The sequence below is a fragment of the Parus major genome, chromosome 20, assembly GCF_001522545.3.
Source record: "Parus major isolate Abel chromosome 20, Parus_major1.1, whole genome shotgun sequence".
In the NCBI taxonomy this organism is placed as follows: Eukaryota; Metazoa; Chordata; class Aves; order Passeriformes; family Paridae; genus Parus; species Parus major.
Window position 1 is genome coordinate 14,403,417 of NC_031788.1, and position 21,935 is coordinate 14,425,351.

General features: G+C 41.0%; 1 protein-coding gene across 3 annotated transcripts in view; it reads left to right on the plus strand.

Moving 5' to 3' along the window:
* Positions 1-21,935, plus strand: part of PREX1 (phosphatidylinositol-3,4,5-trisphosphate dependent Rac exchange factor 1) — a 127,487-nt gene that overhangs the window by 66,023 nt on the left and 39,529 nt on the right. For 2 of the 3 annotated variants that reach the window (XM_015647498.3, XM_015647497.3), the window contains exons 6-13: positions 4,700-4,861; positions 5,271-5,404; positions 8,716-8,831; positions 9,780-9,929; positions 11,975-12,122; positions 16,131-16,231; positions 19,352-19,455; positions 20,137-20,186. In XM_015647498.3, the coding sequence (XP_015502984.1) occupies positions 4,700-4,861; positions 5,271-5,404; positions 8,716-8,831; positions 9,780-9,929; positions 11,975-12,122; positions 16,131-16,231; positions 19,352-19,455; positions 20,137-20,186 (965 nt within the window). The remainder of the gene's footprint in view (positions 1-4,699; positions 4,862-5,270; positions 5,405-8,715; positions 8,832-9,779; positions 9,930-11,974; positions 12,123-16,130; positions 16,232-19,351; positions 19,456-20,136; positions 20,187-21,935) is intronic. The other variant, XM_015647499.3, reaches the window with a different exon arrangement.

Here is a 21,935-nt window from a genome sequence, read left to right on the forward strand (position 1 = left end):
CTTTCCCCCATATTTTGAAAGAAAGGTCCCTTTATGAGTTTTGGAAGAAAGTAGGAATTCTGTGATCAATGTATGTCAAAACTTCCGGGGACCAAACATCCTTTCTTTGAAAGCCAAAGCTGATACCACCAAGATGAAGACTGAAACAGTGTTTCTTGTTTTCCAGCCACAGTGGGGTAGGGATGAATTTGCCCTCCCTGTGCCTACCCTTGGCTCTGGGACAGCTAACCCAGACCCACATGTACTTGTTGAACAGCTTTGCAGGGAGGGGCTGTGACTCCTGGGCATCTCCTGGGGCTGCATTCCATTTTGATATGGATTTCTTCTTGTATACAGGCTGATAAAGATCACACACTCTTCACTAGTTGAAACTTCCTGGTCAGGAAATAAAAGTTTTAAGAAAATGCAGAAAGGAATTAGGTTTTCATTAGGCAACGCGTCTGCTTTAGTCGGTGAGATAATACCATAACTAGAAGTTATTCAGCTCAGAAAATATCAGTGACCATTAGCAAGTGTGGTTGATTCTGATTCTCAAAGGTGGAGAATTCATAGCAAATAAATTGTGTCCCATTCAAGACTTATTTGATAGTCGCTAGCATGCAATTACCAGAGTGGATACAAAGGTCTCAGACATAAGAACAGTTAAGGGAAAACACGGACGGATTCTGTTCGTGCTGACCAGGAAAATGGAGCACTCCAAGCAAAAACAGATAGATTTAAAAATAGCACAACCCTCAAATTAAGTGTTTGCTCTCTCTTTGCTACTGAACTTCAGTTATGGCTCCTGAAATAGCTCTTTTGTATTCATGGGGATTGGATCTTTGTCTTACTCCCAGGGCAAACAAATACTATTGTATTCCAGCTGATGAGAAAAGTCCTAGACCAAAGCTAGCCTACCTTCCTCTTTTACTTTGTTTTTAGCAAGAGTTTGTGTACATCCAGATTATCTTGTAACTTTGATATGACCTTGTCTAATGTAAGTATTTAGTGTAGCCGAGTGGGTGGGTTTGATAAAGCTAGTATGCACAAGGTAATTCAGACTTGTTTGTGTTTGAAAGTAAACTGAAGTAGTAGGGTAAGGCACATGCTTTAAATACTGTAACTACTTTTTATTAATAACATATATATCTATGTGTGTATGTGTTCAGAACAATAACATCTGGCATGGAGTTGATTTGGGTTACTTAATTAGGAATAATACACTAGAGTATCTCCAAGTGCTGATCCACTTTAAGTAACAATATTAATATTTTTGCCCCAGGGCAGTTCTTGTCTGTCTCAGACAGCATGCAAGAAAATTAGTATAGAATTTGTAGTCAGTAAATTAGTTTCTTTCAGCTGGGAAAGGGGCATGGACTAGGCTCAAGGAAAACAAAACTGTTGGCTGTGATGGGCATTGGTGTTTGGGAAGAAGGAAGGTAGCAGGGGTAAAGGGACACCCAGAGAGCATCAGCTGTGTGAGCTGCTGGAGCCAGCACGGGCTGGAGAGCTCGGGGAGCAGATGCTTCCAGCCCTGGGCTTGGGCCAAGGCAGCTCTGTCTCGCTGTGCTGATTGTGACACTCTGTTAACTAGCCACAACCCTACTGCTGTCCTGTAAACCAGTCTCTCAACAAAAATAGTCTTTTCCTCTTAATAAAGAAAGTTTATGTCAGCAGGAAGCAAACCCTGGGGCATTGGTGATCATGAGTTAATCACACCATCGTGTGGGGATTAGGCACAGTCACTTCTGTCTCCTTCCTGTGGCACTGGAGGAATGTGCAGCACATGAGAGCCGCACCCTGCTCCCGAGAGCCCAGAGCTCACAGGGCTTGGGCCTTGCCTGAGGTCTGCTCTGTTAAGGATTTGCTCAGACTTCAGCCAGAAATGCACATTCCACCTCTGATCCTTTAAAAACATCTGAGGGTACACAACTCCAAGGGCGATTAGGACAGTAATTATGTATTGCTTCATGTGGGGAAGAGTCACTGGCCCTGGGAGGGGCAGGGACACAGGAATGCAGGGATCGGTCACCAGAGTCCGAAGCCTCTGGGAAGGAAGGCCGGGCAGCGAGGCCTTCATCAATCCCCGCCTGCTCTTGGGAACCGGAATGTGGGAAGCCACTGGTGTGCATAAGAACAGGATGAAGGAAGCTTACCTTACTGTCTCCCTGTTCTCTCCATTCCTCTTGTAGCTATTCAAGAAACAGGACCTTCTATTTGGCCATAATTGAATACATTTATCTTTGGGGGATTGGCTTTTTCTTCCCCCCTTCCTTCCTCCAAGAAAAGCTGTGTTGCTCTTAGATTCAACACTGTGTAGTTGAAATCCAACTTTTATGTAGCATAATATTAAAAATTGTCTATTCCCTAAAGAGCTGTAAGGAGCACTACCAATTTATAAATCATGCTTTTGTCTTCCACGCATATGTCTAATCACAAATAGTTGCTGTTATTTATAAAACCAGAAACATGTTTTTATTGCATTTTAAATTAGCGTATGTTGTAGGTTCAGTGGCATATAGAAGCTAATCTTTTTCATCTGATCTACCATTGCTTGTCATGTGTTTATCCTGCAGAGACATTGACATAAATTACAAATTTTAAAAATATGCAGAATAAAAAAACTACTGTGATTTGCAGGTACACAGAAGAAATCTGATGTAACATTTATTTTCTGGTTAGTTTAAGTGGAAAACGAATTTTGTACAGGCAAATATTACAAACTGTAAAATACAAATATGAAACTCCCAGGAACATAAGTTTACACAAAGGTGGTTTGGGCTTTTTTTGCCTTTTTATTTAATTTTTTTTTCCCCCCAAGAACATTTGGAGACAAACTGTTGATTAACACAAGTTTTTGAAGTGCTAACCAAAGGAGTACGTTGTGTTTTGTTATCTCTGTAAAGGTGTGTTTTACAGGCCAGCGAGGGCTGTGGCTCTGAAGCAGTGGCCGCTGCGTGCCCGGGGCTGAGGTGCAGAGCAGGGTCAGCATCCCATGGACAAACACCATGTTAGGCCATGTCTGAGTGTCCTCAGGGGAATAAAGACAGGAGGAATGAATTTCTCAAATAAAAGCTGCAAAGTGTATTTGCTGTCAGTTTGAAGTACAGAGTCAGTATTGTGTGGCAAGGGAGGACAGGGGGAAGGATGTCACAGACTTCTTTTAAAAAAAAAAAAAGAAAGATAAGCTTGTTTTATGAATTATTTTAAGAAACTCTTGGCAAGAAGTAGAAGTGGCAGCAGCCTCATTTCCTGGCCCTGTTAGTGCCCAAGTTGCAAGGAGATAGCAATCCCAGACAGCTGTGTCTGTGGGCTTTGTGGAGGACAGGGCATACCCAGGGATTGCCATCTGGGCTGGCTTTTAGCTGCCTTTCAAAATGTTGTCAAATGCTCATAGAGTTTATACATCACGAATGTGTCACTAAAATAAAGAAGTACCCAGAGCTCTCTCCCTGTGTTTCTGAAGTGCCAAGCTGTGCTCCTTTGGGAAATGGCAGTGTCAGGGCAGCACGGCTTTGCCTTGGATGGCTCCAGACAGGGCTGGAGCTGCTGTTCCCAGCCTCCTCCTGCTGCTGTGCTGGGACGGGAGTGGAGAAGATGCTGTTTGTTGCAGCAGGGTGTGCTGTGAATGAAGAGGTCTTTCTCTGTATTTTGGGGATATTTCTGTATGGGATGTTTAGACAGTGCTAGTGTGTACATACCTGTTTCCAGGGCAGTATGGGTGGCACTGGAGCTGCAGAGCTTCACTGATTTTTAGTGAGAGTCATCTGTGTTGCAGTTGGGGAGCAGAGGCTAGTCACCAGCATAGTCACCAAAACATAACACCTGGCTCCTGCCTTTACTTGTTGAACATTTACTTTTCTTGGCCACACTTTCAGCAAAAGTAAAGACTCCCACAGGAATGTCAACTGACATTTGTAGCAGTGAGCCTCCTTTTCCTGTGCATCTGTTACTCTGTAAGTCATAGGTGGATGGAAGCAATCTAGCTCCATTCACATCACAGTGCTGGGCAGTCTCTCTGGCTGTATCCAAACACATTCTTGTGTCTCTTGCAGAATCATGAGATTCAGCACCTTTAAACAACCAAATAACATGATGCAAAAGATAGTGAAAAAGTAAAGTATTTCAGTTTACAACACTGTATTATGTATCAAGGTAAAATTACCAGCCATATTTTAGATTTCTTTAATGTATTCTTATTCAGTTGTGGCTAACTATGAAATACTATTGGTTTGAAATAATGATTAATTGTGAGTTGACAGTGGTTGCCCTTTTTGCCATACTCATTCATATTGTCAGGTTCTGAGTCTTGCCTCTGCTGTTTTTTAGTGGACGAGGCTTAACTGGGCTGTTGTCTTTGACACAAGTGAAGCAAACACTCTTACAGACTCCTTCAGAGAAGAGATGTTTGTTTCTATGTCAGGACACATGCCCCATCCTTCTAAAAATAGAAAGTAAACACATCTGACACAGCAAAACATACTTGGCTTGAGCTCTCTTAGTGTAGCATATTTAACATGAGCAATTGCCTCATTTATTTAACAACATTCATATTAACATTGTACAGATGAAGAATAGAGGACAGCACCTGCAGTAAAATGTCCCCAAATTCTCTGTAATTTGCAATGGTTCTAGCATTTTCCTGCAGGATTGCTTGCTAATGCTCTTACCTTTCCATGAACCACTTCTCAGTTTCCATGTTTCTCTCTTTTTTTTAAAGGAATTAGCTAAGAGGACTCCCTCTAAGCATCCTGATCACCCAGCTGTCCAGAGTGCACTTCAGGCAATGAAGACAGTCTGTACAAATATCAACGAGACCAAGAGACAGATGGAGAAACTGGAAGCCCTTGAACAGTTGCAGTCGCACATTGAAGGATGGGAGGTAGGATGCAGGACCATGACCTTCCTGGAGGCAGTTCATGTACAGTTTAATGACTCATGCTGTTTACAGGGATTTATTTCTGCTTCTTTTGTGATGTGTAAACGCTCTTGAAGGGGTGGGCAGCCTCACTGAGGAATTTAGAATTTAGAGCTTATTTTGTATGTGCAGGCTGCTGCTAAATTGTAGCAGAACAAGTGGATTATGAAAGAAGGGAAGGTGTTAGAGCTAGAGCGGAACTGACATTTTAAATGGGCAGATCTTACCTGAAAGGCAAATAGACCTGGGTGAAATCCTTATGACTGCATCAGTTATTTCACAGTTTAATGGCAGATAAAGTAAGAGCATGTTAGTAAAAGACCTTCATTGTGCACTCATAAAGGAAAATTCATCTCTCTTTTTTATGTTTTAGGGGTCAAATCTTACAGATATTTGTACACAGCTCTTGCTGCAAGGGACTTTATTAAAAATCTCAGCAGGGAACATCCAGGAGAGAATGTTCTTTCTATTTGATAATCTCCTGGTCTATTGCAAGAGGAAATCGAGGTGAGTCCCTCTGTACTTTCAGTTTTACCATTCAGAAGATTCCTAGGTGGAAGCTGTGATCAGTTACTGATCATTCACTGTATTCTCTGTTGCTCTGCAGGGCTGAGTCACAGGTGGAAGTTTCCTTTGTTCTTGACTATTTTTGTCACTTAGGCAATAGGAGAGAGAAGTCCCTATGTGGTAGGATAAATAGTCCAGGCAGTATCACTGTGCCCCTCTAAGAAGTGTGCAGTCCAAAGAGGAGTTAAAACAGTGCAGCAAAAGCTGTGAGTACTTACAGACAAAAAGCTGCTGAGGGCAGCTGCGTCTCCAGGAATTATGTGAAGGTGCAAACTTGCATTGTGAAGTTATGCTAAGCATAAGAGGGTGATGTGAAAAATGATAAAAAGCCAAGACAGGGGAAAGTGGAAGACTAAGCAAACATAAAATAGATGCAGGGCCGAGGGGAGTGGGAAAGAGATGAAGATTCGGCTGTCAGCGTTTACAGCCCATGTGCTCTGTTTGTTGTCTTCCTTTCTTATCCTAGGAATTTTTTTGCAACATCCCACCTAAGAAACCTAAAGTATTATTAACACCCGCTGCTTGTAATTAAAGTAACATTGGCAGAGTGGAAGACAACTTGCTTCTGCAGCAGTTCTACAGTTATTTCAGTTCCTGAGCTTTTCACCTTCACAATACCAGTCTCATTCTGAATTTACAACACATTCTCTGCACTCTCTTCTCCTCTTCTTCCCTTCTCTGTAATACAATCCCCCTGCTTCAAGTTATACTTCCTTACTGGTAATGGCCAAATAGAACAGCCAACCAAATTAGAAATTCTGTAAAACCAGTGTTATCTCCAAAGAAAAATCTTATTTCTTAAAATTTGGGTCTTTTTATCCTTCTTTTCTTTTTTCTTTTTTTCTTTTTTTTTCCCTCAGGAAAACAACAGAAATTTTGGAACCACTAAGCTGTGAAATCTGTGAGCTAATGTCAATAATGTTCAGAGTTTTTTGTGTGTATAATGCCAAATCTGTACAACCTAAATACAAATTATTAGGTGATATCTACATTCAAAATTAGATGAGATAAAATTAAAAAAAAAATTACAACATTAAATCTAAAATACTTAAAATGTTGTCTGCCTGAAGCATTCTGACTCTGAAATGGCACAGGGGAGAGGAAACACTTCACTTGGACTCTTTATCAGATTTACCAAAGTGCAAAATTCTGTATGACACCGAGTTCACAAATATGTTTTCTAACAAAAACTTTTCCTTAAAAATCCTCCAGTTAATTCAGTACTAATCTTTTGCTTCTTCAGAGCTCTTAGAAACTGTTTTTCTAGCCTATTTGTCTTTGAGGTTAGCCTAACTCCAGCGCTGTCCAGGCAATTTTCCTGGAATACTAGATTTAGAAAACAAAATGTTCTAGTGCCCTTTAAGTAGAACTTTCTTTTTGAACAGGAGATGTTACCAAGCTCCTCTGTGGCTTGACTTGATTTTGGAGGAGGCTGCAGTAACACTTGGGTTTCTCAGGGGACTGGTATTGTTTACCTTTGTCTGACAATGTAACTTGAACTGATGGGATGCTGAGGATCTGATTTCCACTAAAAAACGTAATATTTCATTAAGTCTGCTGGGAGTTGCCTAACGTACAAGATATATTTTGATCACTGAGCTGCTTTAATTTTGGATATTTCTGCTGTCTCACTGCTATTTATCATTAGTCTAGAATGGAAATCAATGTCTTTTCCTTTGTGTTGGTCTGTCAGTTTGGCCAGCTGCTCTCAAACAATGGACATGTTAGTCGGACATTCCTTAAAACTCCAAACCTCATTAAGAAACTGTCTCTGTCTGTTCCTATTTGAGATTAAATGACTTAGTTCTCATCTCATTTTTTTATGCTAACTTGTAGAAATCAGTGCAGTATTTATTGATTCAAAAATGCAGTCAGAATTCTGGGCTCACTCTTTGATAAGTAGACAACAATGCAGCATTCCCATCTGGACATCTTATTTTTTCACAATAACGTAAATTAGGAGTAGGATTGTCTAACCCAGCGTAAGGTGTATTTAGGATCAGAATTAGGTCTGTGATTTTAGCTCTGCAATAGTTCCTTTTGCAGAAGCGTAGGGAAGACTGGCAAACTGATGACGTAGATTTTCAGGGCTGAGTATTGGTTTTGGTTCTAGCAGGATTGTAGACTGCTGTTAAATCCTGATGTCAGGAACTGTATGTTTCATGTAGGGAAATAGGCTGAACATTTGAGGGGTTTCCCTAGGGCTGCCAGGGCAGGTTTTCTTTTGATTTGAGTTGTCTTTAGGAAAGGATCCAATAGCTCCAAGATCATAGTCCCTGTCAGTCTGACTGGATGTAAATATGTGGTCATCGTGAAATGTGTACTTGTCACTAAAGGTAGTTGTAAAAGAAAAAATGTCCAGAAAAAAAATTGGTGATTCTCATCTCACCTCAGTTTATTGTAAGTATTATAAATACTTCACTCTGACAAGAATTTTTTTCCGCCAGCTGATTTTTACTGCAGTATTTTTTTGAATCTTAGGAGGTACTGACCAATTGCCACAGCAGAATCTTCACTGACAGGAATTTGGACACCTGCCACCTCTTAATGACCATTTGACCAGTTGTGTTTTGGCTTAGCAAGGTTATTCTTGGATAGTAAAGCACAACAGGTGTCACTTGGATAGTTTTAAGCCTATTTTAGGCATAAAAATCAGAGCATTACTAATAATGAAAAGTGCTTTCCTGAATTCAACAGAGACACTATAAAGCTTATGGATAAGGATGTAAACTTGGGTGCAAAATTGCCCTGGCAGAATTTTCCCTACAACAATGTGTAACACACGTGGCAGGCCTTGTGACACTGGCCTCTTAACATAGTTCATTTCATGTTTAAAGCTTGGTGCATAGCACAGATTGATCACAGATTTAGGTGAACAGAGGAGTTAAACGTAATGCTCTCAGGTGATGCTGCAGTTGTCATCCCGAGGCCATGTGCTGTTCATGGACATGCATTTCAGTGAGTCATCAAGGATGTAAATCTTGAAGGCACCCACACCTTCACATAATCTGGCAAAGCAAGCTCATTATTGCTGTACTAACACTGGTACACAGCTATCTTGGAAATCTGAATGAGGATTCCAATTATATAACAGCAACATATTCCAATTATATAACAGCAGAGGTGTGGTCATATACCACTGGTCACTATATCAGAATCCTCCTTCAATAGTCATATCTCAGATTGACTTATTCATGTATGTGTTAGACTGTTTTCTTATGTGTTGCTAGCAGTCTTCATTCTAATTGCAGAGTTACTGGGAAAAAAACATCTAAAAGGACAAAGTCAATCAATGGATCACTTTATATATTCAGGGGCCGAATAAATACAGAAGTAATGGAAGTAGAGAATGTGGAAGATGGAACAGGTAAGTGACTAAATATTGTCTTTTAAGAGCACAGTGAGTTCAGATCTTTTATTGGAAGGTATTGAAAAAGTACTTGTCCATCTCCTCTAGTGCAATCAGAAGCAATCTATGGAACTTGTAGTGCCTTCATTATTGGACCAACTGACATGGTTGAAAGACTGGAAATGCTTTCAGGCACTAGTCCTTCCTTCTGAAATGACCTTATTAAAAGTATGTGTTCCCAGAGGCTTGTCTGGTTTTTTGTCCTAATCCAAACTAATTTAATAAAACTTTCCATCCTTTGATTTTTTACATTGTAAGCCATTACAGCTAAAATAGCACAACTTCTGGACTTTCTTCTCCTTTAGAATGCCACTAAATGCTAGTCTTAGTATTCGAATTAGTAGCACGGAATGTGACCATGATCAAAATACGGGAATGGCAGTTCTGTTATGACTCTTGTATCCTGACAGAGGCAGGAAGACCAGGTGTGTTTCTGATTCCATCCATCAAGGCCACACCACAGCTGCCCCTATTGTAATAAGTCAGGAATTAGTATTATGTCCTTTAAACAGTTGACACATAAAGAGTTTCCCTGTCATGGGGACAGAAATTCTTACAGTACAGGAAGATAGTGTGTCCCCAGAAAATTCAGAACAAATAACCTGAACAGACATCACAGACTATTTCACTGATGGCCTTGTATTTAAAAGACTTTAGTTCTTCTTCAGAGGTGAAATCAGCAAGTGTCGCTCTTAGGACTGAAGCATTCAGTCAGTTTGAACAGCGTGTTGATACTTGTACTTCCAGAGTGGTAAGTACAGCTGGTTCCATGGGCAATCAGTGAGGAATACCTCAGGGATCAAGGTCTTCAAAGAAGATGATTTTACTGGAAGTGCCCTACACTGGTTTGGTTAAAGGACCAAGGTTCCTTGCTCACTGTGTGCTTTGTGTTTGGGTCTTTTGCAGCAGATTACCACAGTAACGGCTACACGGTGACAAATGGCTGGAAGATTCATAACACAGCTAAAAACAAGTGGTTTGTCTGTATGGCCAAGACTGCTGAAGATAAACAGAAGTGGCTGGATGCCATAATCAGGGAAAGGGAGCAGAGAGAGAGTAAGTGGATGATGTATTTTGTACTGCACTGAATGAATTTATAGGACAAATGTATATGCATATACACATAATTGAGAGGAAGAGAAAAGGTTGTGCATTTTCCTTCATGGGCAGAATTAAAATCTGTCCTTAATGTTTCCCAAAAGCTAGGAAAGAGCTCTGAGGTCTCAGAAGGCTCTTGATTCATGAAAGCAACAGGATTTACACCCAGTAAGGATGAACTTCTCTTCCCAAAAAAATGCACAGTTCTCCTTTTCTCTAGCCTTACATTGATCACTTAAATTCTGCCTAATGTTGATCTCTGCTAAAATTAGGCATGGAAGTACAGGACCACTTCAGGCTGTCTGTTCTCCAGCTAGTCTTGGAGGTGTCTAAAATCTGTATCTCTTTTGGACTCCAGAGTTGCCCAGGTTTGCAAGTTCCAGAGTAACATATCCAGAAAACTGTGTGTTCAGACTAGAAGACATAAAGCATCTACAGCACCAAAACAGCTTTTGCAAATGCTGTCATCCTAAAGCAATTTGCAAATTTAAAGAGATGAGGGCCAAAAAATGCCAGTTTTGAGGATAGTTATAACAGAGACATGTGCTGTTTTCAGAGATCATCCCTCTGCCTGCAGCAGTTTTCAAGTTAGCATGAACTATGTACTTGGGAATTTGTACAGAGTGAACATGAAATGTTCTTTATATTCAGTTATCAGTCATTCTTTAAGTCATGCAGTATTTATTTAATTTACTGGATAATATGATTGTCAAAGACTATTTTTAGTTTAAATGTATTATTAAATAGGCTGATTAATAAAGGATGAGAAAATAATATGCCTGCCCAATTTCGATTTATTCACAAAAGTGAAATTGATTTCAGCAGTTTTGTATTTTTGGCTTCAAGTAATAGAACATTCAAAAAGTCTCCTGCTCTTCCAAGCATTTAAATACCTTCAACAAGTCTTACGCTTGAAGCTTTTTCAGGTTCACAAGTGAAATTGCCACAGGAAATCATTTTCAGAACAGTTTCAGAAGGCTGAGAATCACAGAATCATAGAATGGACTGGAAGCGACCTTAAAGGCCATTTAAGGCCATGGGCAGGGACACATTCCTCTATCCAAGATTGCTCCAAGCTCTGTCCAGCCTGGCCTTGGACACTTTCAGGGCTGGGGCAGCCCCAGCTGCTCTGGGCACCCTGTGCCAGGGCCTGCCCACCCTGCCAGGGAACAATTCCTGCCCAGTATCCCATCCATCCCTGTCCTCTGGCACTGGGAGCCATTCCCTGTGTCCTGTCCCTCCATCCCTTGTCCCCAGTCCCTCTCCAGCTCTCCTGGAGCCCCTTCAGGCCCTGCAAGGGGCTCTGAGCCCTCCCTGGAGCCTTCTCTTCTCTGGTGAGCACCCCCAGCTCTCTGAGCCTGGCTCCAGAGCAGAGGGGCTCCAGTCTTGGAGCAGCTCCAGGGTCTTCTCTGGACTGGCTCCAGAAGCTCCATGTCCTTCTCATATTGAGGGCCTCAGACTGAACACAGCACTCCAGGTGGGGCCCCACAAAAGCAGAGCAGAGGGGCAGAAGAATCCCCCTCCCCTGCTGCCCACACTGGGGCATCAGCCAGCCCACGGGGGCGTCCTGTGTGGCAGAGCATGTGGTTGGGCCATGTCCAGCTTTTCATCCACCTGCACCCGTGTTTCTCTCCAGGGATGCTCTCAATCCATTCTCCCAGGCTGTATTCGTGCTTGGGATTGCTCTGTCCAATGTTCATCTTGCTCTGGACTTTCTTCATGTTCTGTAAACCATTCTGTTTAGTGTGATATGATATAACCAAAAATTTAAAGCTACTTTTTAAAATGGAGAAGAAAAGCTGTGTCTCAGTGGTGTTAAACTTACCAATGATAGTTTTATACTCAGATTTTTAAAATTACCTAATTTCCCCCTTAAATGGAAAGTAAGTCAATCAATTTTTGTGTTTCTACGATTTTTGCTGTTTGGCCTTTTGACTTTTGACTTTGAGCAAACATTTTATTTGATGTTAAAGATCTGAAGGAGTTTCTGCTTTATATTCCAGGTTTGAAGCTGGGAATGGAGAGGGATGCATATGTCATGATTGCAGAGAAAGGAGAGAAGCTGTACCAAATGATGATGAGCAAGAAAGTGAACCTTATCAAAGACAGGAGAAGAAAATTAAGTACTGTTCCCAAGTGCTTTCTTGGCAAGTAAGTGGCATTTAAATTCAAAAAGTCTTTCACACCAATTAATGGACTCTAGAATTTCAGGGGATGGCATTGTGACACAGATCAGATGTTCTTTGATGCAGCTTAATTAAAAAGGCCATAAACCCCATTACAGTAGTGGTTTATTAAAAATAATAATTTTGTTTCACATCATACACCGGCTGAATATTGTGACTGCTGACTCTGTTTTACAGGAAGTCATAACAGCTGCTTCAGATCAGCAAAAGGACTAAGAAAACTACCTTAAACTCCCGCAAGCTCAGGGTTGTTGGTGGCCTAACCTGTACTCTTGTATACAAGCAAATGCTTTCCAGGTGATTCTTAAATCCAGCAGAACTGCCCAGGCCTCAGGACTGTATTTAGAAGTTTCCTGTTTGTCAGTGTAACAGGCACAAATGACATTTTGTGCATCATGTGACCTGATAGGTTTGTTAGAAGTATAGGACTTCATTGGCTGGGAAAAAACTCTTTGATTGAGCTGGATATTACAAAAGAATGACAAGCTAATTGTGAAGGGTGACGTGTGAGGCAGCAGAAGGAAGAGATTCTGTGGGTGTCTCGGGTGACTGGCAGTGGCAGCGTGGGGCTGCTGTGGGGACGTGTCCTGTGCGGCACAGCGCTCAGTTCCTGACCTAAGAAGACTTTTCCACCTCAGCTGTTACTGGCTGAAATGATCAGCTGTGGGAAGAAGAAAAGTTCTGAGGCAGATATTCATTCATTTCCCTTCCATCTCTGGTCTCTGTAACAGGGGTGGAAATGTCTTTCTGCCTGACAGAAGGCAGGCTGGTAGCACAGGTTGGTGATACTTCTGCTAGAAAAAAAAAATAAAATCTTAATATTGGAGAAGCAGTAGCTTTTTTTTTTCTTTGTACACATCCTCCCCCTCTCTTTCCCCCCGGCTGATCTTGTTGGATTAAAACTGAAACCTGTTAGATGTGATTATGGCAGTTCCTATTTTCCATGCCAAAGAAGTACCAGGTCAGAAACCTAAGGTTCTTCCAGTGCTGTTATGGATTAGTCTGTTGTGGGTTCCCTGATGCTATGCTTACTTTCAATTCTTAGCCAGGACTTCCTGCTACTGCTTTTCCTTTTAAAATGTCTCTTTTCTTACAGCCCTTAGTTTGCTTGACAGCCACCTGACACTCTGTTACTGAGGACTTGACCTACCTTTGCTAATGGCTAACTGAGCCCAGACTGAGATACCTACAGGTATCCTGATCTCTGAAAAAAGGATTATTTCTCCTGATGTTCTAGCTGTTCCCACAGCAAGTAACTCTGCTGATATCTTTTTTGCATTCACTTGTTGGTATAGTCTTGGGAAACTCAGCTGAGTGCAACTCAGTCAGTACATTCCAGTCATGACTGGCAGATTTTGTATCATACCCAGGGATTTCCCTGAACAATGCATATTGGCTGTGACCTGTTTATTTTTGCAGATACTTCTGCTTAAGGGAGTCACTGATAACTGTGCAGTGAGATGTATTTAGTGGTTTTTTTGTTATGTGCAGCTGAGAGCAGTCCCAAGGCCACAAAAATAATTTTTCTCTTAGTGTGTGAATATCAGATAGCATCTCATAATTCAAGAGATCATTTGGAGGGGGGAGGAGAAACAGCATGATCTAATCCTAGTATTTTCACAGATATCATATGCATTTTTTTATAAAGCTGTTTATTGAACTTAACTTCAGGAACTGACTGGCTTGAGTGGAAATCTATTTTCCTGATCACTCTTCGTGGCATTTAGGCAAGTAACTGGTGATACAGTTGGAATGATGTGTGTTGGTGTCACTGTGTGTAAATGATATGCTGGCTGTGTTTCTTTTCAGCACTGCAAAATTTTGAGTGTGTAAGAGAGAACATCTGGTATCCTCAGGAGATTTCAGCCATATCTGATCAGATTATACAGTCCTGGATGGGTTGGATTTTCCTGTGTATTTCTTGTGTAGAAACACAGTTGTTCCAAGTCCTTTCATTTCCAAGGTGTAGCTGGGAGATGGTGTCCTGACCTGGATGTCAGATTTTAGAACTGAGCATGGCAGCCCTGGGAACTGAGGATTCTCTCAGTTATCCTGGAGAACTGATTCAGAGAAGATGAGGAAACAAATCAAGCTTTCCCATCCACTCTTTGAGTTGACGACTTTGTAGAAACAGTCTAGTGTGTTCCTTAAGAACCTATTGGAATATTTTTGGATCATGCACTTTTCACGGCTTAAAAAACCTTCAGATCAAATGATTACTGATTTTGCTTCTGAATCAAATGTCATAGAAATGTTAAAGCAGCTCTTAAGAAAGCCATCCCCTGACTGGGAAGCTTCAGAGCTGTGAGGGTAGCATTCAGTTGTTTTCCCGTTTTGGCTCGCCATATCAACCTTACATTTACAATCCACATAAACTCCAGAGACAGTTGCAAATAAAAGAAGCAGGAAAGGTAACAGGGTAGGTACCACTGGGGTTTTGGGCAGCCATTTAAGTGCTGTAAAGTGCCACAGACCCATTGTTCTTGATGAGAACTCCAGAGCAAGGGGTGCTTCGTGTGGGGGCAGTCCCTGGCGGGGCCCTGCCTTGTGTCCTCAGTAGAGAGGGGGGAGGATCATTCCTACTTTGCCTCCCTCTGCAGTTTATATTCTGTTTCAGCTTTTAAATACTTGCAGAAACTGTTCAGAATAACTGAGAAAATAACTTTCCTTAGGAGATAGACTGACTCATCACTAATATGACTTTAGGGGCTTCACCAAACTACTGGTTTCCATGGAATTCTCCTGGCATAGTTGAATAGATTCCGCTGCTTTTTCTGCACTATGACAGCTACCAAGTAGCCCATAAGCAAACCAGAATTTTCAGTCCTGAGGTTGTTTTGTTATTCTAAAGGCAAAATGCAAATAATTCCTACAGTTTAGATCAGTCGGTGCTGATAAATAAAAAGAAACTAAAAATATTTTAGTTAAAGCCCACAGGTGGAGACATGGCTACTGGCTTTGTTAAGCAGCAACCTTCTGCACATTGGCAAGTACCCAAGTGTTTTATTGAACTCACATTTCCCATAAGTTGCTCTACTTTCACATATTCCTTTTGTTCTTCTCCATGACTGTAACACATTTCTAGCATAATTGCTAATTAACCTGGCAAACAGCTCAGTCCCCTGGGGCTCTGGCAGAGCTGGATTCATCCAGTTTGCTGTGATAGCTGCTCTTTGTATTTCCTGTTTCTAATGAATAGCATCCTACATATCTATTCCTTTTTTAGCTTTTGTTCTGCCCATGTGTGCAGCTCTGACCCTCAACAGAGAGGTTCTGTTTCGTGCTGCATGAGCAGCAGATGAGACTTAGCACCTTCTGTGTATAAATTAGAAGCATGATGTATGTAATCTGCCAGGCACCACCTCCAGAAAATGACCTTAAATTAACCTGTCAGTAGGACTCATCCTATCTGTTACTGCTGTGTGCTTGAATTCAGTAGGTTGATTCTTCTGCTCTGAGTCCTACTGTGATTCCATTAAAGCCAATCCAGTTACACCATGGGACTGGGGACAGAAATCAGAGCCAGTGCAGGAGAATGAGCATGTGTAATTAAGGCAAATCATGAACACTACTTGGATAGGTAACTTGGGAAGAAGTAGCTGGGAAGGGAGGATACCTGACCGTTGAACTTGATTTAAGGTCCTCAGTTAACCTTGCTCACTAATCTTTTTCCCCATGGATGTCTGTATTGCTCCATAAAATAAGGGTTTGCATCATTCTTATAGATGCAGCCAGGTCATCTTTTCTTTTGTGTGCACACTGTGAGCTAAGGGCAGAGATGGGAAGAGCCTAAATCTTCTGCAGGGCATTTCCTCCAGGAGTGTAGGAATGAAGCCACTGGGTAGAGGTACCATTGCTTCCAACAGTTTTCACACTTGTTTCAAAGAGAGTCTCCTGTGGTTGGCTGATGACTTGGAGGCAAGTGCCTGCTGCCACTCAGAGCTCACTGTGTGTGTTCTGCTCCCCTTTGCAGCGAGTTTGTGTCGTGGCTTACTGAGATTGGAGAGATCAGCAAACCAGAGGAGGGGGTCAACCTGGGACAGGCACTGTTGGAAAATGGAATCATTCATCATGGTGAGTGTGCCATGCCATAAAAAGATATCAGATTTCAGTAATGCCCTGGAAGTGAGCATGAAAGACTTACTGAAGCTGTTCACATGATGTTCAAATCCTTTCTGCTGCCATACCCATCAAATGCCAAAACGTTTAGTGATTTTGGGGATTAATGAGTGGGCAAATTTACACCATGAAAGGAGAACTTGTTTGGTATCCAGAAAGTGTTTGTGTCTGCACTTGCTTGATTTCTCTTCAACCTCTTAGTTGGGGACTATATGAGGTATATTCCTTTGCTCTATGTGTGTTTGAAAATGTGTTGCAGTCCATAATTACAGCTTTGCACATGAGACATCAGCAATCCAGAGGAGTGGAGCAGTGCTCTTTTAGACCAGGGACAGGTGATGGGTCATTCAAATGACTCTGTCGAAAAATAAAGAGGTAATGGGGGCTTTGTGGTGTTTCCAGCTCATTTAGCAAGAATGTCTTTCTTTGAAATAGTGAGGGACTGTATTTCTTCATTTCACCCAGCTCATGACCTTGAGGTGTTGTGATGAGGGGTGTTCTAGAAGCACAGGACCCTGCGTACAAAAGTGCTCATGACTGAAGTATGTTTGTTATGAAAATTTTCTGTGCAACCTGCATTTCTACTAAAAGGTCTTTTTCCAGATTACACTATTTAAATTCAGGTTTCTCCTGCTGTTTCCTACTGTTTCCATATTACATTATGCAGACAGAGCAACACAGTCCTACTCTAATTAAACAGCAAATATCCCAATTTCAGCATTCAGGTGTGTTTAGCTGCAAAATGCACATCAAAGGAATACTATAGATGGGTCTTAACTCACCACTGGTCTACATTTTCATACAGTCCCTTCAAAATCAGTTGAAGTAAAGGAACCATTTATAAGGGAGCCATTTATAAGACTAGCTGTGTTAGGCTAGTCTTACTTTAATCTCTTGGTTACCTAGCACCACAAACTTGTCTTTAGGGTGCCAGTAACATCCTAAAGAAATTATGTATATTAGCTTTTTTTAATTAGCACATGGAGAAATCTGTTGTAAGCAGTCCCTTAGTCCTTCATGCACATACACTTCTATCTCCACATACAAAGATGTGCTTTCATAGGCATAGGCAGACCTTGAAGAGTTTGAGCATGAGCTCAAAAGCACTAACACTTGGTTTTGGAGAACTGAAGCACTCTGGCTCCAGTGTGGAGTGATCCCTCTTTAAATGAGGAATGCTCTTTGGCACTCACACCCTCACTGGCCTGCATTCAGAGTGTGCACACGTGCTGCTGGTGCAGAAAGGTCTCCTGAGACTTACTTCATGTGACTGTTTTACTTTGCCATAAGTTCATACTTTGACACTTTCATCATTTTTTTTTTCTCTTAATACAAATTTACACTTCAAAAGTTGTGCTGTTAGATCTACTGCTCTCCTTATTCAAATCCCCTCAGTAAGATGCATCTGGTTTGGTTTTAGCGTGACCTCAGAGTTCCTGATGTTCATGTCTCCAGTGAAAGTTACTGTTAAACATTGGAAGGTATTTGTAATGAAAATCACAAAAGTATCCTATTATGTCTCCTAATGTAGCAAGACCCTATATACACCATAATGACACCCTTAACCCCATTCTGCATTAGGCAATTATATTTTATGTTTTGTTTTCACTTGGCATAACATCATTGCTCTTCTAGCCTGCCTGAGAAGCAGGGCCATAGAAAATTGCTAAATGCTAAGCACCGTGTGTTTTATCCTGAAATTTCCTCCTTATCTTCTTTAGTTCTGGCTGTTTTATTCGGGACTGCTATGGGGAAGTTCTGGTACCTGTCACAGGGCACAGAATTGATCAGAACCTGATCTGTGTGCCAGACACACGAGACACTTTCTGGTAACTCAGTTCTCAATTTGATTTAGAAATACAGAATCAGTTTGATTTAGAAATTCATAAATCCAGAGCCTGCAGACACTTGAAGGAGTAAATAACTTGCACATCTTAGAGATTGAACTGTAGACAAAAGGGGATACATTGAATCCTGCAAATTTTTTTGATCCTGTGAAATTCCGAGAAAATATAATCAAAAGTAGGAATCTGAATTATAGACCAGGATATCCTATGTAGTGAGGGAAGGTCTTAAGAATTTCTGGTGTCTGCCCTCTAAACAATTATCCCACCCACTCTGCAAGGGGCAGACTAAATCTCAGCCTGTGTCCTGGTACTTTGGAGTCTGCCTAACCCAGGAGATTGTCTTCAGTCATCCAGAGGAGTCAGTTTTCTCAGGTTAATCAGATCTAGATTAAGATGCATCTTAAATAGTGTAAATCCATATTTTCTCTCAGTTCATCATATGGTGCATCCAAAGGATTCAGGAGTGCTCCGACACTGAGTTTTGGCACGTTTATACTTAAAATTGCCACTTATTTAGTACTCAGTGAAACAAATAACTTCTACTAGTTACTAAATTACCATCTTCAGGATGAGGGTTTCCCCCCTCCACCTTCTGTGGAAATAGTTTGCCTTAGAGTAGAGACTGCTTAAACCTACATGTAATTGGATGTAGACTTCAACCATCTTCCAGTCTGATGCATTGGATAAATCTGAATCTGGGTATGTTTTTTAATTATTTTCTGATTTTGGCCATTGCTTCTTTTGAAGTGGCTCCTGATCACATTGAAACATCTTTTGTGTCCTCACCTCTAAAGCCTATCAGCAGATAGCATTACCCACTAAGATTTTAACTGCTCTACTGTGGAATGGCTTTTTTGTGTGAAAAAAAAAATAGTCTAATTTTTAGAAGGAACTCATTAGTAACTACAAGAACCATGATTGAAGAATACCTCAGACAGCTGTAGTTTCTGCCACCAGTGTGGTGCTGCTTTTGGAGCTGCAGAGTTTTGGGCAACTGCAAAAATGACTGTAAGTGCTGTGTTAACTATTGGGGGAATTTGCAACACTATGTTCAAAACTCATCAAGAAAGGTCAGATGTTCCCAATTCCCTTCACTAGGACTGTTTCCAAAGCCTTACATAAACTGAATCTGATGTAAAATTAAAAAAATTTCCATTTTTACCAACTGGCCTATAAAGAACATGGCGAGGACAAAATGACAACTTTAATTATCATGCTGATATTTTAGTTTCAGATAAGCACCAGTTTAAGAATGAACAGGTGATGTACAGATTTCGCTATGATGATGGAACATACAAGCCAAGAAGTGAATTGGAAGACATTGTGTCCAAGGTTTGTATTATCATTCTTAGTTGGAATTTTGTGATTTCCATCAAGAATTTTGCTCTCCCTCTGAATGTCCGTGACCTGTTGTGTGGGAGATTGCCATTGATCCGTGCTGTATTGGGCTGTCCATCCCAATGCCACAGGAGACATTCACATTAGGGAGAGGAAGCAGAGTTTAGCAATGAACAGCAATACTGTTGTGACTGCATCCAAGACTGCTGATTGCAATCCCAGCAGAGTAACAAAAGGTCTTAAAAGAGGAGGTGGTAACATGTCTGCTCCAAATCTGGGCATGATGGTTCAGGGGGACAGAAGAGATAAATATTTAACTGTTCCTAATAATTGTCTGTCAAATGGGTTCTGTTGAACCCATATATGTCCACATACCTTTTAATAAATTTCATTTTTTTTCTTGTGGACATTGGTTAATGGGACAGTTGTGAGGAAGAATTAATGGAGAAGGTGTCAGAGGTAATTAGAGGTAAAAACATATTTCATGCTGTTGGAAGCCAGGAAAGAAGAATGTTTTACAGAGAGGCTAAAGGAACTGTTTTGAGTATCAGTATTAATCAATAGAAAAGTCCAGCTGAGTAGAGACAGCAGTGTCCCAGTTTTGTTAGCATTAGCTAGTCAGTGTTTCTTTGGAAAGGAAGAAGCTGCTAACACTCTGCATCTTCTGTTCTTCAGGGGGTGAGGCTGTACTGCCGACTGCACTGCCTGTATACTCCCGTGGTAAAGTAAGTTCCTCTTCGTGATCGCCTTGTGTTTATTATCTGCCTTTGTTAAAAGGATGATGTTACTATTGAAATCTTGTTTCTTACTATAAACAATAATTTTCTCAATTTTCTTGGCTCTCTTAATGCCCTTGCATCTCCACGGCTTAGATCTGTAGTTGCAGTGCTGCTGCTGGAGGATATTGGCACTGGGGATTCACGGGGAGTGAGCAGCTGGGTATGGTCACAGTGACTCTGATTCGGGGCAGATCATGTGGTGGGGATTGTAGGTGCTGTATTATTTGGGTTATAGAAAATGTCAATAGATGCTGAAGTGATTTAAACAGATATTCCAGTGTGGTGCTAGGATTCTGTCATTCAGAGCACCCTAAACAAACAAAAGCCAGTCTGAAGTAGAATAAAAGCTGGAGCTGTCATTTGAAGAAACCCTGGAAGTTTTGTGTGGAATCTTAAGAACTTTGCTCTGTATAAATAAGTACTGAAGAACTGAGATAATCTGCAAATGCTAGGTAACTCTCTTCCCAGAGCCCAGGAGACGATTTTCAGATATTATTACCTTACTGTGGCATCAGATGAACATTTCTGGCCTATAATGGAAACCACCTTGAACTCTGTAGTTGTTCTGATTAGGTATTTATAATTGAAGATTAGGCATTTTCACTTAGAACTTATTTTTTCACAAATAAAAAACTGATGAGGAAATAAAACCGTTAGTGGAGACGGCTGGATTCATGAATTCAACAAAACTGACCTCTTATCCATGAGTTGTACAACTGAATTTTCACTGAGACATGCCACTGTCATGCTAAAAGGAGCTGCAATGACAGTTCAGTTCATAAATCATAAATTTGCATCATTAGAACTCTGGGCTTTTCTCCCAGAATAACTGTTCTACAGTGGCAGATTTCACTTAGCCCAAAAGGTGTGGAGAGAGCAGGAAAGCATGATGCTGCCAGTGGCAGACAAAATGGTTCTGTAGCTGTGTGTGTATTTGCACATAGACATTTCACCCCTGAAGATGGTAATTCATATGCAGAGTAGAAATGATGGGACATGAAGTTCAAAAAATGTACCTGACCTCATGGTTCCCACAAACTGAAGTGGATCTACTCTAATGCTTTATCATAATTAATCTAATGCTTTTATAATAATTAAGGAAATCAACAAGGACAAAATAACTCCCACAGGCCCGTCTTGTGGTGTGGTGTTTTGTCAATGTGCTATTTTTGTAATAGCTTCCCAGCTGGAGAATCTTCTCATATCGGGATTGATCCTTGCTAGTGACATCGTCAACACAAGCTCTGTATAATCAATGAAAGGTACCAAACTCTCTGAAGTTTTAGAATCCTTCTGAATGGACTTAATTCTCAGTGTATTTAGGCTCTTCTTCCTGCCATTTTCTTTATTACTCATTCTTCCTTTGATAGCCATGTTAGAAAACTTAATCTCTCAGGCTGTCATTGTTTTATGTCTTCTTATCACGACTTTTTGCCTCTGCCAAGCCTTACCTTAGCCTAAGGACACTAGCTTTTGCTAAGTTCGTTGTGCAAAAGCCCATTGCTTTGTGCTGTGTCTTTGGATCACTGCTTTATCTGCCATCGTAGGACTGCTGATCCCTTCACTCATGCTGTCTTTTCAGTTACAATCTTCCTTCTAGAAAATTGGCAAAGCTGCTTGGAGTAGCAGGTACATGTGCCACAGGGATCTGGAGGAATTACTTATGCAAAATGGTTTTGTTGACAACCTTGAGAT